This window comes from Aricia agestis, chromosome 2 (assembly GCF_905147365.1).
Source record: "Aricia agestis chromosome 2, ilAriAges1.1, whole genome shotgun sequence".
In the NCBI taxonomy this organism is placed as follows: Eukaryota; Metazoa; Arthropoda; class Insecta; order Lepidoptera; family Lycaenidae; genus Aricia; species Aricia agestis.
The window spans coordinates 14,802,999-14,819,729 of record NC_056407.1 but is presented as its reverse complement, the minus strand read 5'-3'; the positions used below and the strand labels follow the sequence as shown (position 1 = coordinate 14,819,729).

At 36.6% G+C, this 16,731-nt stretch overlaps 1 protein-coding gene across 2 annotated transcripts in view; it reads left to right on the top strand.

Annotated features, from left to right (window-relative positions):
- The window catches only part of LOC121735472 (apoptosis-resistant E3 ubiquitin protein ligase 1), a 95,325-nt gene that overhangs the window by 33,182 nt on the left and 45,412 nt on the right, over positions 1-16,731 (top strand). For both annotated transcript variants that reach the window (XM_042126308.1, XM_042126317.1), the window contains exon 2: positions 711-876. In XM_042126308.1, the coding sequence (XP_041982242.1) occupies positions 711-876 (166 nt within the window). The remainder of the gene's footprint in view (positions 1-710; positions 877-16,731) is intronic.

Here is a 16,731-nt window from a genome sequence, read left to right as displayed (position 1 = left end):
AATTTTTCAGTTCATATTTATTCAGTTACCGTATTAAGTTATACGTAACATGGAGCTAATGTTCAAGCGATCGATAAGGAACAAAAAGGTTATGAAAGTAATTTAGCCGAAGGCCGCAGGAAGACAATACAAGTATCAAAATATTATGTAGGCGGTATTGACTTTTTAATAACGAAAACGCGATGAGAATATTACAATATTATAGCGAAAAGCGCTCCTTTATGTATGACAGACAGACAGACAGGCGGACGGACGGACGGACAGACAGACATACAGAAAACGAAGTCTTAGTAATAGGGTCCCGTTTTTACCCTTTGGGTACGGAACCCTAAAAAGTAAAAGTATTCACCCAAAACCTATAAACCATAATAGGTATTTTGTAAATAATATTCGAGATTTTAGATTTTGGAATATAGTTACACAAGGACATACAAAGCCTTTGAAGGTTTCTAACTCGTAGGCTATCCATGATATTTTGTTCAAGAAATAAGACTTTATCGGTGCTAGGTCTTGCTCCCTAACATTTCAGCCGTTCGGTGTTCCCTAAAGATTAGATTAGGTTATGTTGGCATGACGCTTGCTCTTAAAGGGCTCGATTGCACCTTATATACGAGTAGAGTAGTAAGACAGTGTTTTCGGCTAATTTTATTGGCCAAAAGCACTGTCTTATCTCTATGTTCTACGCCTTAATGCTCCCAAATCTCTTCCAGGTATCTCGACCCTCTCAGGCTGCGCTTCTCCTGAGAACTTGGAGCGTCTGCCGGAGCTGCCAGCATCAGAGGAGACACGACTACGTCAGGCCGCCCAGATCCTGCAGCAGCGGCTTGTTCTGCGACAGTGGTTGGCAACACACAAGCTGCAGCATGTGTACTCCAGGTGAGTGGTACTGTGGTGTGGCTCCTTGGTTGTAATGGTTTCGATGAAAGTATAAAGTCTAAACAGCAGGCTTAGCAAGGTTTATTCTTACGGCAAAGTAGACAAAGTAATGGACTATCAAAGGAAATCTTCTGTTTGTCCGTAAAACCTGTCAGCATTTTATTCTTTCACATTTCTACTGCGGCCATGCTAAGCCTGCTGGGGTCGAATTGTAAATAATTAATTGCCTCTTCTGGAAGTAGGTTTATGGCATGGCAGGAGTACCTACCACCGCAGTGTGGGATGATGCTATAATTATATTATGTCCCCAGAGTTAAACTTTCCTGAAAAAAAAACTTAAACTTTCCTAAAAATATACGTTTTGAACTGTGGGAATCCGTTCGTTCCGGTGTGTTATATTTTGTGACTAGTAGTTGTGCAGAAATTTCAAAATCGCGCGGAAACCGTACTTTTTTAGCTACGGGTAGCTTTATATCATCAAATCAATCAATCGGTGCAGCGCTATAATAGTGAAGAGGTAACAGGCAGACATACACATTACACACTTGCACATATGACATTATCCCACCAAAAACTGCAGCGGTATAATAGTGAAGACTGAAGAGGTAACAGGCAGACATACACACTTGCGCATATAACATTATCCCACCAAAAACATTTCTTGTAAAATGTTGCCGAGACGACCACATAAAGTATACCCTGTGAAAAAGATATGAGATCTCATGTAGAACCAAGCTTCTGAATCTACACGGCCTAACTCTACTGACCCTAACTTAAGCAAATTCTACATACCAGTAAATACTTATCCCACCAAAAACATTTTCATGTAAAAATGTTGCCAAGATGAGAACATAATAATTTTATAGTTCGTCGTGTCAAAAAGTAGTGAGATCTCATGTAGAGCCAAGTTTCTAACCTTACATACTCCGCCCTAAATCTAAAAACCTTAATTTTACACTAAAACGTAGACCTGACGAATAACAAAATGGCCAAGCCACCGATTTTGACTAATGTGTAGAGTTTTTAGATTCTTCTCGTGCGGCTGACACATTATAATATTATTATCAAATATTTTGCCGCGCTTTAGTGTAAAATTAAGGTTTTTAGATTTAGGGCTGAGTATGTAAGGTTAGAAACTTGGCTCTACATGAGATCTCACTACTTTTTGACACGACGAACTATAAAATTATTATGTTCTCATCTTGGCAACATTTTTACATGAAAATGTTTTTGGTGGGATTTTATTCCTTTTTGTAAGCTGGTTTACGTTGTTTTTTCTTTTATTTAGTTAGGGTTCAGTACCCATAGGGTAAAAACGGGAGCCTATTACTGAGACTTCGATGTCTGTCCGCTGTCCGTCTGTCCGTCTGTCTGTATTTCTATCTGTCTCTAGGATGCATCTCAAGAACGGTAGAACTAGAGAGTTGAAATTTTCATCGATTATGTATTTCTGTTGCCGCTATAGCAATAAATACTAATAAATTATAAGCAAAAAACTTTTTGAAAAAAAGATTTTATTTAAATACTTTAAAAAGAAGAAAATAAATTTCTCCTTAAAAATTCTAACTATTAAGTTATATCCTCAATATATTATACAATTTGCATGATAATAAAAGCTTGTCGCGTGATTTGTTAATAATAAACTAGTAAGTGCCAATTTAACTGAGTAAACTGATATTATATTTTTAACCCCCGACAAAAAAGAGGGGTGTTATAAGTTTGACGTGTCTGTCTGTCTGTTTGTCTGTGTGTGTATCTGTCCGTGGCATCGTAGCATCCAAACGGGTGGACCGATTTAGATCTAGTTTTTTTTGTTTGAAAGCTGACATGATCGAGAGTGTTCTTAGCCATAGTTCATCATCATCAGCCTGTTCAGTGCTGAACAATCAGGGTTTATCTGGTCCATGAAAGGCTGTTGGCAACTTGTAGTCGTTTGATGGGTTTTATATTTCATTCTAGTTCGTGAAATTTGTGAATACACAATATACGTATACACATAATAATGGAAAGTTGACCTGGTGCTGTAGCATCACCTGGTAATCAATAGGATACCCAACTCCTCACCAACTTAGAGCAACGGTTTCGTGTTTAGGCTCATTTGAATTGCGACAACTAGTAAGACGTAGATAACCAATAAATTTTTGCATGCTGCTGCTGCAGCATCACCTGGATTCTATAGGAGCCGAGCTCCATATGAACCCAAAGTGGAGGTTTCATGTTTGGACTCATATTGACGGCCTCATCCAAAAGGACATTCGTAGATGGTATTCATTGGGATATAATATGATCCTGTTGATAGGAATTATTCTGCACTATAACCAACACAAGTTTAAAAAGCATGAAATAAAATAAAATTAAGAAAGTTTAAAAAACCCCCGCCAAACAACTTTAAAAAAGTAATGAAATAATATATTTTACTGACTTTAAGTTTAAATAATTCCTAAGTGTAATGTGATATTTTAGTGCATAATTGTTGTCAAGGTGTGTCGGGGGACCGCTAATGTAGATGTTTGATTTCACATAACATTATAGTTTAAGGGTCAGTTCACAGCGAACCGAATCGAGACAATCAGTGACATGGCGATACAAAATGCAAAATACTCTGTTGGCGGTCCCCCGACACACCGTAAAAACAATTATGGACTATAAAATTAAATTAAGAAATTTAAAAAAACCCCCGCCAAACAACTTTAAAAAGTAATGAAATAATATTAACTGCCTTTAAGTTCAAATAATTCCTAACTTGTGTAAAGTAATATTTTAGTCCATAATTGTTGTCAAGGTGTGTCGGGGGACCGCTAAGTAAACTACAACCTACAACCGCCAAGTCGCTGATTATCTCGATTCAGTTCGCTGAGAATTGATCCTTAAACTTGTTATGTGAAATCAAACATCTACATTAAGTGACATTAGCGGTCCCCCGACACACCTTAACAACATTTATGGACTAAAATATTACTTTACACAAGTTAGGAATTATGTGAACTTAAAGGCAGTTAATATTATTTCATTACTTTTTAAAGTTGTTTGGCGGGGGTTTTTTAAATTTCTTAATTTAATTTTATTTCATACTTTTTAAGCTTCTGTTGTTTTAAATAGTGCAGAATAATTCCTATCAACACAATCATATTCTCGTGATTACCATATTCTATCAATGTCGTTTTCGATGGGGCCGTTAAACATGAAACCTCCACTTTGGGTTCATACGAAGCTCGGTTCCTATAGAATCCAGGTGATGCTGCAGCAGCAGCATGTAAATATTTACTGCTTATCTACTTCTTACTGGTTGTCGCAATTAAAATGAGCCCAAACACGAAACCTCTGCTCTAAGTTGGCGAGGAGTTGGATATCCTATTGATTACCAGGTGATGCTACAGCACCAGGTCAACTTTCCATTATTATGTGTATACGTATATTGTGTATTCACAAATTTCACGAACTAGAATGAAATATAAAAACCATCAAACGACTACAAGTTGCCAACGGCCTTTCATGAACCAGATAAACCCTGATTGTTCAGCACTGAACAGGCTGATGATGATGAATCATATCTAAGAACACTCTCGATTATGTCAACTTTCAAACAAAAAAAACTAGATCAAAATCGGTCCACTAGTTTGGATGCTACGATGCCACGGACAGATACAGACACAGACAAACGGACAGACAGACAGTCAGACAGACACGTCAAACTTATAACACCCCTCTTTTTTGTCGGGGGTTAAAAATATCATTCTAGTTTTATTATTGCATTCTAGTTCATAAATGTCACGCATTTATGAATATTTACACATTAATGGAAAGTTGACCTGGTGCTGCAGCATCACCTGGTAATCAATAGGATACCCAGCTCCTCACCAACTAAGAGCAATGGTATCGTGTTTGGGCTCATTTTAATTGCGACAACTAGTAAGACATAGATAACCAATAAATGTTTGCATGCTGCTGCTGCAGCATCACCTGGATTCTATAGGAGCCGAGCTCCATATGAACCCAAAGTGGAGGTTTCATGTTTGGACTCATATTGACGGCCTCATCCAAAAGGACATTCGTAGATGGTATTCATTGGGATATAATATGATCCTGTTGATAGGAATTATGCTGCACTATAACCAACACAAGTTTAAAAAGCATGAAATAAAATAAAATTAAGAAAGTTTAAAAAACCCCCGCCAAACAACTTTAAAAAAGTAATGAAATAATATATTTTACTGACTTTAAGTTTAAATAATTCCTAAGTGTAAAGTGATATTTTAGTGCATAATTGTTGTCAAGGTGTGTCGGGGGACCGCTAATGTAGATGTTTGATTTCACATTACATTATAGTTTATGGATCAGTTTTCAGCGAACCAAATCGAGACAATCAAAACAAAGTGACATGGCGATACAAAATGCAAAAGACACTGTTGGCGGTCCCCCGACACACCGTGACAACAATTATGGACTAAAATATCACTTTACACTTAGGAATTATTTAAACTTATAGTCAGTAAAATATATTATTTCATTACTTTTTAAAGTTGTTTGGCGGGGGTTTTTTAAAAATTTCTTAATTTAATTTTATTTCATGCTTTTTAAACTTGTGTTGGTTATAGTGCAGAATAATTCTGTTCAGTTGATAGAACAGGATCATAATATTATATCCCAATGAATACCATCTAGGAATGTCCTTTTGGATGAGACCGTCAATGATTCCAAACATGTTTTTTTAAAACACGTTTTTAGTAAAGTAAATGTCATTATTGTCATATATCAGAGGAAATATTCAAAAAACTGAATTGGAGAAATATAGGTGTGAATATTTCAGGCAACTGCATCAGCCACTTAAGGTTTGCAGACGATATAGTGCTGTTATCCGAAAAAATTGAAGAAGTAGAGTATATGTTAGAGTCATTACAAAAAGCAAGCTTAGAATCAGGACTAGAAATTAGGGTTGCTGAGGATTCCTCTTCCGCTTCCTCATAATGAGGAAGTTCCGCAATATTTTGGGTTCCTCAACCGTTACCGCATTCCTCATAAATAAAAATAAAAATTCCTCTTCCGCTATCGCTTCCTCAAAATTTAAGAGGAATTTATGAGGAATTACACTGCGCATGCGTGTCGCGTATCCAATCACGCTCTGGCGCGGCGGCGCGGCGCCGGAGCGGTGCCGCACCGCACCCTGAGGGCAAAGATGAGTATTGCAGCGGCGCCGCTGCGGCGTGTGTCTAAACAGCCTAAGGGCCGCGACACACCAGAATGGCAGCGGCGACGCGAGCACTTTCAGTGTCATAAGATTTTAAACTTTATCTTCATTTTTGTAATACATAGTACAGCGGCCACGGGCGGCCGTAGACTTCTCAAGCGGTACTATGTATTACAATAATGAAGATAAAGTTTAAAATCTTATACTTATAAAATTACATGTCCTGACTTTGCTCAGCGATGATGAATCAGTCAGTCAATCAGACTGACTGATTCATCATCGCTGAGCAAAAACTGTAAAAGTTACAGCCACGAAATTTGGTGAGTAGGGTTGTTTTATTAAGTAGACACCCACTAAGGATGGAATTTTGAAAATTTTACCCCGAAGGGGGTGAAATAAGGGTTGAAAGTTTTAATGAAAGTCCGTCATTTCTTGAGTTAGAAACATGAAACTTTATTTTTGGGTTACTGATTAAAAATGAATGGATACGTATTTAAACGTTTTTGGAAATTTTACCCCCAACGGGGTGAAATTGGGGTTGAAAGTTTGAATGAAACTCCGTTATTTCTTGAGTTAGAAACATGAAATTTTATGTTTGGGTTACTGATAAAAAATGATTGGATACGTGTTTAAGCGTTTTTGAAAATTCTACCCCCAAGGGGGTGAAATAGGGGTGGAAAGTTGCAATGAAAGTCCGTCATTTCTTGAGTTAGAAACATGAAAGTTTATTGACGTTTGCGTTTAACGTTTGCTTAAATAGGGTCCGTTTTTACCCTTTGTATAAGGAACCTCAAAAACAAAAAGGAGAAAACTATCCATCTTTGTTATTATACTATGTTAACGCGGATGAAGTCGCGGGCAACAGCTAGTCATATATATATGACACTGAAAGCGCTCCGAGGGATGTAAAGCGGTAATATTACTTTCGTAAAATTCGGTTTTTTACCATATTTTACGTAAAATATAAATAAATTACGTAAATTACGGTAAAATTGGGTAAAATTCAATTTAACAAGAGTTAAATCGTATTTTACCTTTTTAGTTAGTAATAATTACTTATTGCAGTCTTCTTTAAAAAATAAATAGTCAAAATCCAGACAAATATTACTGAAGTTGGTGAAAACATAAGACTTAATAATCTTATGTTCTGTAAATTCATTTCTCATGAACTGGATAACTACCAAGGCATTGAACGTATGACTATTATGCAAAAATAACTAATAAATAATAATTTAACATCATTAGGACACTTTTTACACTTCTCAAAATGTTCTGTCATCCGAGTAGCATTAGCATTTTTGTACTCCGTATTACAAAATATACACATCACATGTTTCGAATAAACCGAGTTCCAACAGCAGTGTGGTGGTTTCATTGAGGTTATCCTACGCTTCAACAGGGCCTTAACACAAATACTGAACACTCGCACCTGTACTAATCAAATTGGAAACAAGCCTTTAATTTAAGTGAATTCAGACCTTAAAGCACTGGAGCAGTGCTTCGATCTTAGTAATTAGTATAGATTGGATTTCTGAAGTTCATACTGATGATGTTAAAGGAAATGGGAGGACCATTTCCTTTAACAGTGAAGCCATTATGAGAGCTTGTAATGGAGTCTAAATATTTCGCCTCTGTTCATACTTCATTAACGCTAACGAACCTATCTTTATTCATTATTCATTCCCCGAAAGAGTCGTAAACTTGCCGAGCGGTTTATTAATCTCCCTTTCTGCATCCGAATGCTGATGAAACTGTGCCACTGCTTACTAGATGTAAAGACAAAAACCGGCCAAGTGCGAGTTGGACTCGCCCATGAAGTGTTCCGCAGCAGCAATAAGGTTTATTTTTATGAAATTTAAGGATTTTTGGTTTATTTTTATATTTCAAGTGATTTTATGAAAGTTAAATTAAGGTTTACCGTTTATGACGTATAAAAAAACTACTCGCTAGATCTCGTTCAAACCAATTTTCGTTATATTTTTTACACTTATCATACCCCTACTTTAGAAGTTAGAGGGGGCGACACACATTTTACCACTTTGGAAGAGTCTCTCTCGCAAACTATTCAGGTTAGAAAAAAATGATATTAGAAACCTCAATATGATTTTTGAAGACCTATCCATAGATACCCCACACGTATAGGTTTGTTGAAAAAAAATGTTTTTTTGTTTTAGTTGTACCTGTGGGGACTCCATACTAATAATATAATTCTGCAGAGTTTGTTAGTTTGTTTGAACGCGCTAATCTCAGGAACTACTGATCCGATTTTAAAAATTCTTTCAGTGTTAGATAGCCCTTTTATCGAGGAAGGCTATAGGCTATAATTTATCACGCTAAGACTTATAGAAACGAAGAAATAGAGGAAAATGTGGAAAAAACGGGGGGAAATTATTTGAAAGGGCTTATTTGAACGCGCTAATCTCAGGAACTACTGGTCCGATTTGAAAAATTCTTTCAGTGTTAGATAGCCCATTGATCGAGGAAGGCCATAGGTTATATTTTATCACGCTAAGACTAATAGGAGCGAAGAAATAGTGGAAAATGTGGAAAAAAACGGGGGAAATTATATGAAAGGGCTTATTTGAACGCGCTAATCTCAGGAACTACTGGCCCCATTTTAAAAAATCTTTCGGTGTTAGATAGCCCATTTGTTGAAAAAGGATATAGGCTATATTTTATCACGCTAAGACTAATAAGAGCGAATAAATAGAGGAAAGTGTGGAAAAAACGGGGGGAAATTATTTGAAAGGGCATATTTAAAAATGTAGAAATATTACTTGTATAATACCTAATTGCATCTTACGGATTAAGGAAAATTCTATGTATCTTTTCTAATTAATCCAATTTCAAACAGAAACAATTGTTCAATTTCATCGAGTAGTAAAACATTACCAAAGAACTACTCGTATTATATCAGTCGTTTATCTAAGTTAAAGTTGTTACAAATTAACTGTCATGCATTAAACCATGTTTGCTCGCCAGCTTTGCTGCACCGTATCGCCTTGGCAGCAAATCATCATAATCTTCTGTATATTATGTCGCAGCCGACTAGTTTAAATAGCCGTTCAATCAAACAGCTAGCCCTTTGACTGAACAACGCCATTCAATCACAAGTCTAGATTTTAGATTGAATATTTTATTCGCTCAAAACGTTCAACATTACAGCTGATTCAGCGCGCACCGCTGCGGCGCTAGGTGCGTTTTATTTACAATACTAGCTGTTGCCCGCGACTTCGTCCGCGTGGACTTCAGTTTATAGCGCGCGATGTCAACAAAATTGGTGTCAAAAGCTTTTATAAAAAAACCCTGGTACCCATTAAATCAATACAGCTGTGCAGTGTGCAAACAATAAGTACTTCATTTTTGTATGTTAAACTTTATATATTATGCCAAATTTTAAAGCTTATTTAGCCCCCCAATTACACAACTTTACCCATAAACTATTTATCATTGATAGGTTTAGCCCCAATTTCACCAACGTCTGTTAGTGTTAACAGCTTGTTAAAATATTCTGTCTTCTCTTTCATTCATATGAAAAACGAAACAGCTAACGTGATACTAATTCGAGCATTAACTTTAACAGTCGTTGGTGAAATTTGGTATTAAGGTTACGTCACTGCCTGCACAGATAAAGTACTGAGTTATTTAATACCGTAGAATAGATATAACAATCGAAAAAAATCGAGACTTAAATGTAAGATGATACCACCTCTTATAGAAAGACTTTTGAGCAAGCGTCAGCGCGATGTAGAAGACGCACGGCGCCATCTATTATGAATTTTTTGAACAAATTTACGACCCTTACAACCCTTTTTTCCAGTAAAAAAGTAGCCTATGTCCTTTCTCAGGCTTTAGACTATCAGTATACAAAATTTCATTACAATCGGTTCGGTAGTTTTGGCGTTTGGCGTGAAAGCGAGACTGACAGACAGACAGACAGACAGAGATACTTTCGCATTCATAATATTAGTACAGATTATGTGCACACTGCACAGCTGTTTTTGGGTATTTTGATTAATTAAGAGGATTCCACACCGCCCTTTTTTCCATACAAACGTTGTGTCCTGTTTCCTCCCTGGATAATGCTAGTAGAGTTATATTTTTTTTCCTGAATATCTACGGCCACTAATACAATGTCCCTATGTTTTATTTTTTTTTTCATAATTTAATTATTAAATAAGATATGAACGTTCAAAAACCCAAAAAAAATGGCCAGATTTTCCACTGTGTTTAAACGTCCAGAAAACAGATTTGGCATTGATTTATACAAAAAAAGCAAAACATAGGAACACAGCTCAAGCCTTTTTTTAATCTTTAATGAAAAAAGTACTTAAATCGGTTAAGTTTTGGAGAAGGAATCAGGGGACAACGAATCGTTGATTTTCTGGATTTTCTGCAGTTGTCTCTATCCCGTTCTGCGGTATAGGCTTGAGGTAAGGGAGACAGCTATAGATATTACACGTACTTTTTTTTCATTTCTCTAGCCGCTGTTGTATCCTCTTAAGGGCCGCGCTACACCGGAATGGCAGCGGCGAGGCGAGCACTTTCAGCGCTGCCATTCCGGTGTAGCGCGCTGCGCGGCCCTAAGAGGGGTACCACTTACCAGGGTTTTAAAAAGTTTTTAAATTTGACACAAATTTTGTTGACACCGCGCGCTTTAAACTAAAGTCCACGCGGACGAAGTCGCGGGCAACAGCTAGTTATGAATAAAAACAATAATATATAATAAAGTAGGTATGATTAGTTCTGTTATAATAATGAAGTAAAAAAATAAAGCGCCATCTGTTTTCATATATTAGAATTAAAATGTTGATTGCATTGATATATTTTCTGGATGGAATATAGGCCAACACAACACACTCGAACTCCTTAGAAATGCAGTAGGAGTTCTATAAGATAAGATAGATTGATTATTATTATAGCAAGTGATAACATTATTAAACATAATATTCTAACGTATTAAAAACTATAAACAAAAACATAACAACTAATAAGTATGATTAGTTCTATGTTACAACGAAGTAAAAAAAAAAAGCGCCATCTGTTGAATCGTATTAGAACTAAAATGTTCATTGCATCGCGTCGATATATTTCTGGATTTTTTATAATATTATACATAAAATATATTTAAGATTTTTGAAATATTATTTTAATACACATCCAAGACCCAGGAACATTGAAAACTTTTTGTTCCGCCTGCGGGACTCGAACCCAGGACCCCCGGGATGAGCGCTGGCCACGCGCAATGCGAAGTAATTTTCATCGATATTTTCATGGAAATAAGATATTTTCCCACATCAAAATGTAGCCTATGTCCTTTCTCAGACTCTAGAATAACTGTGTACAAAATTTCATTGCAATCGGTTCAGTAGTTTTGGCGTGAAAGCGAGACAGACAGACAGACAGACAGACAGACAGACAGAGATACTTTCGCAGTATATTTCGCAGTATTTATAAGTCGCGGGCAAAAGCTAGTTATGAATAAAAACAATAATATATAATAAAGTAGGTATGATTAGTTCTGTTATAATAATGAAGTAAAAAATAAAGCGCCATCTTTTCATATATTAGAATTAAAATGTTGATTGCATTGATATATTTTCTGGATGGAATATAGGCCAACACAACACACTCGAACTCCTTAGAAATGCAGTAGGAGTTCTATAAGATAAGATAGATTGATTATTATTATAGCAAGTGATAATATTATTAAACATAATATTCTAACGTATTAAAAACTATAAACAAAAACATAATAACTAATAAGTATGATTAGTTCTATGTTACAACGAAGTAAAAAAAAAGCGCCATCTGTTGAATCGTATTAGAACTAAAATGTTCATTGCATCGCGTCGATATATTTCTGGATTTTTTATAATATTATACATAAAATATATTTAAGATTTTTGAAATATTATTTTAATACACATCCAAGACCCAGGAACATTGAAAACTTTTTGTTCCGCCTACGGGACTCGAACCCAGGACCCCCGGGATGAGCGCTGGCCACGCGCAATGCGAAGTAATTTTCATCGATATTTTCATGGAAATAAGATATTTTCCCACATCAAAATGTAGCCTATGTCCTTTCTCAGACTCTAGAATAACTGTGTACAAAATTTCATTGCAATCGGTTCAGTAGTTTTGGCGTGAAAGCGAGACAGACAGACAGACAGACAGACAGACAGAGATACTTTCGCATTTATAATATTAGTATAGATGGCGTCAACTAGCCGGTGTTTGTTGGTGTTTATGGTTGTTTTTCCGAAAGAAAGTAGTTAATAAAAGTTACAAGTGTTATTAAAGAGACAAAAATTATGGAGGCACATACGAGTGAATCAAATTTTCAACAAATATTCGAGGAGAAATTACGGGATTATGAAATACATCACTAAGTTATTTATTGCAATTCCATAAATAATAAATCAGCTATAATTATTGTATGTGCTAAATATGTTCAAAATTAGTTAGAATACAGTTTTTCCAGCTTCCTGGAAAGGGGGTTCGGGAGGCATAGCCCCCCGCCAAAACAAAAACAAACACAATCCAGAAAGTCCAAAAGTCGGTTAGGTTAGGTTAGAACTTAGACCACAACACAGAGGGAGCCGAGCGAGCGTGCTGCGGCAGCAGCCGGCGACCGTCATCAAATAAAAGGGGGCTCTAACTAAACCCTAGTTAATTTGCCATTAAACCAGTTGGCTAAGCGTCGTCTAGCTGTAGTGTTGAACGTTGTAGTCAACAGGTCGACTAAACGACGTAAAGCCGTGTGATTGAATGGCGTTGTTCAGACAAAGGGCTAGCTGTTTGATTGAACGGCTATTTAAACCAGTCGGCTGCGACATATATATCACGTGAATGTGACCGTTCGCGTTGGTGAGCAAACGTTTGCTCACCAACGCGAACCTCACCCGACCCGACCACCCTGTCTGGTCACTTGCACCATGTGACCAGACAGGGTGAGGTTCGATTTGCATGCGTCCGCGCGAACTTGCGGTTTGGCCGCTATACTGCGAGATTTTTTTTATGAAATAAGGGGGCAAACGAGCAAATGGGTCACCTGATGGAAAGCAACTTCCGTCGCCCATGGACACTCGCAGCATCAGAAGAGCTGCAGGTGCGTTGCCGGCCTTTTAAGAGGAAATAGGGTAATAGGGGAGGGTAGGGATGGGAAGGGAATAGGGGATGGTAGGGAAGGGAATAGGGTAGGGGATTGGGCCTCCGGTAAACTCACTCCCTCGGTGAAACACAGAGCAAGCGCTGTTACACGCCGGTTTTCTGTGAGAACGTGGTATTTCTCCGGTCGAGCCGGCCCATTCGTGGCGAAGCATGGCTCTCCCACACGTATGAAACGATTTATTTGTGATCTCGCATAATAGCAGCCAAACCGCTCGTTCGCTCGGACATATATAAATGGAGCCTTAAAAGGAGTCGACACCACCATTTTTCCATACAAACGTTGTCCCCTGTTTCCTTCCTGGATAATGACGGTAGAGTTATGATTTTTTTCCTGAATATCTATGGCCACTATTAGCATGCGCCTATGTTTTCTTTTTTTTCATAATTTTATTATAATAAAATTAAATTAAGAAATTTAAAAAAAAAACCCCGCTAAACAACTTTAAAAACTAATCTATACTAATATTATAAATGCGAAAGTATCTCTGTCTGTCTGTCAGTCTCGCTTTCACGCCAAACGCCAAAACTACCGAACCGATTGTAATGAAATTTTGTATACAGATAGTCTAAAGCCTGAGAAAGGACATAGGCTACATTTTGATGCGGGAAAATATCTTATTTTCCCACATCAAAATGTTTTTTTACTGGAAAAAAGGGTTGTAAGGGGGCGAAAATACGAAAATTTGCTCAAATTAAGTTAGTTTCAAAAGTTCATACTAGATGGCGCCGTGCGTCTCTTACATCGCGCTAACGCTTGCCCAACATCTTTCTATAAGAGGTGGTATCATCATACATCCCAGTGTCGATTTTTTTCGATTGTTATTTCTTTTTTACATATAGTATTTTACATACAGTGACGTAACCTTAATCCCCAATTTCACCAACGACTGTTAAAGTTAACGCCGGAATTAATATCATCAACCTTGACAACAATTATGGACTAAAATATCACTTTACACTTAGGAATTATTTGAACTTAAAGTCAGTAAAATATATTATTTCATTACTTTTTAAAATTGTTTGGCGGGTTTTTTTTTTAAATTTATTAATTTAATTTTATTTCATGCTTTTTAAACTTGTGTTGGCTATAAGTGCAGAATAATTCCTTTCAACAGGATCATATTATATCCCAATGAATACCATCTAGGAATGTCCTTTTGGATGAGGCCGTCAATATGAGTCCAAACATGAAACCTCCACTTTGGGTTCATATGGAGCTCGGCTCCTATAGAATCCAGGTGATGCTGCAGCAGCAGCATGCATAAATTTATTGGTTATCTACGTCTTACGAGTTGTCGCTATTAAAATGAGCCCAAACACGAAACCATTGCTCTAAGTTGGTGATGAGTTGGGTATCCTATTGATTACCATGTGATGCTGCAGCACCAGGTCAACTTTCCATTAATGTGTAAATAATATTCATAACATAAATGTCACGAACTAGAATGCAATAAAGCCCTGCTAAGTAATAAACGACTGCAAGTTGCTAATCGGCCCTTCACGAACCTGATGAACCGGATGTTTCAGCACGGAGCAGGCTGATGATGATGAACTATAACTAAGAACACTCTCAATTAAGTCAGCTTTCAAACAAAAAAAAACTAGATCAAAATCGGTCCACCCGTTTGGATGCTACGATGCCACAGACAGACAGACAGACAGACAGACCGTCAGACAGACACGTCAAACTTATAACACCCCTCTTTTTTTGTCGGGGGTTAAAAAAAGATAAGAGTGTCCAAAAACCTAAAAAAATGGCCAGATTTTCCTCTGTGTTCAAACACCCAGAAAACAAAACTGGCTAAAATATACAAAAAAAAGGAAAACATAGAAACATAGCTCAAGCCTTGCTTTAATTCTTAATGAAAAAAGTACTTAAATCGGTTAAGTTTTGGAGAAGGAATCAGCGGACAACGAATCGAAGATTTTCTGTTCTTTTATTAGAACTTTTGTCGTGTTGTCTCAATCGCGCTCTGCGGTGGGAGACTTGAGATTGGTGAGACAGCAATACATTTTCAAATACCTATTTTCAATTTCTCTCGCCCCTGGTGTATCCTCTTAAATGTCATGCTATCTCTTTCGTTCTTGGTATACGAGAGAGAGAGAGGAAACTATATTTTAACAAACGATGACCCAGTCGCAAGTTTATTTGCATTGTTTTGTGTTGAAGGGGTTTTGATTACTGTTACGATTATCCTGCCTTATTCAAAGCCGGTTTTTAATTTATACGGCGTTTAACAAAATCACAGTTATATAACACACTTAAGAGTCCGTATACGAAATTTCGCCGATTTCGCTGATTAACAGACGTGATTTAACAGTTAAAATACAGTATTTCTATAAGTTTTTATGCACAACATGTAAGATCATTTCAATTATAATCTAATGTTGGAGCTAGATTTTTGTTTTTTTTTAAGTATTTTTAAATAATCCAACTCAAACCCGCGACAGTTTTGTGATTGTGTGTCAGTTGAGAAAGTCGTCTATACAATGTTGGAATTACTTTTTACCACTTTAATATGAAATTGTTGAGTAAAAAAATATGTAACTCGGCAAAATTTTAGAGATAATGGGCAAAGAATTGCTGTTAATTTCGGCAACTTGGAGCTGTAATTCATAAAAAGAAAACGACAGAAATAATCTATAGATAAAATTCTATCCAATTCGAGAAAAAAGAAAAAAAAAGAAAAGCAAATTGTTCCAAAAAACACGATTCAAAACAACCTAAATCTCACATTAGCCTTGCGGCGAGTAATATAATGTGAGATTTAGGTTGTTTTGAATCGTGTTTTTTGGCACAATTTGTTTTTTTTTTCTTTTTTCTCGAATTGGATAGAATTTTATCTATATAGATTATTTCTGTCGTTTTCTTCAAAATTTCCGCAAAATTTCGTATACGGACTCTTAAGTTTACTTGAAATGCGCGAAACGTGCAAAGGAATTTTAAAAGTATTTAGTTCAGTTGCACCAAATTTTTTGTGGAGCAGAGGAGAGGAGAAGCCTGTACATTTTTCTGTAATAAAAAGTATCCTATGTCGACCTTTCCCGGAACTTCTTTGAGTTCTCTTCTGTCTATGTCTCCACTCTCCATACGAAAATCGAAATTAGTTCAGGGTTTGAGAGTCAATACGTTTCAGACGGACAGACATACCGAAAAATACATAGACACTTATCATATTACCCTCCTTACTAATAAATATAATTTTGCACCCTAAATTTCGTGTCTTTGTGTCATGTGATCCTTCCAACTATTGACCAATCGCTATAACCTCACTCTTCTCGAAAATAATGGAATCCATTATCAATAGCCAGCTTCTTCGATACTTGGACGGACAGGGATTACTAAGCGACAAACAATACGGGTTCCGTAAGGGTCGCTCGGCTGGTGATCTCTTGGTGTACCTAAATTTAAAACTAAGTAATTTTAAAACTAAGTCTTAAAAAATAAGATTTAAAACCTTTGCTTCGTCGGCGAAAGTAAAAAAAAAAATAGA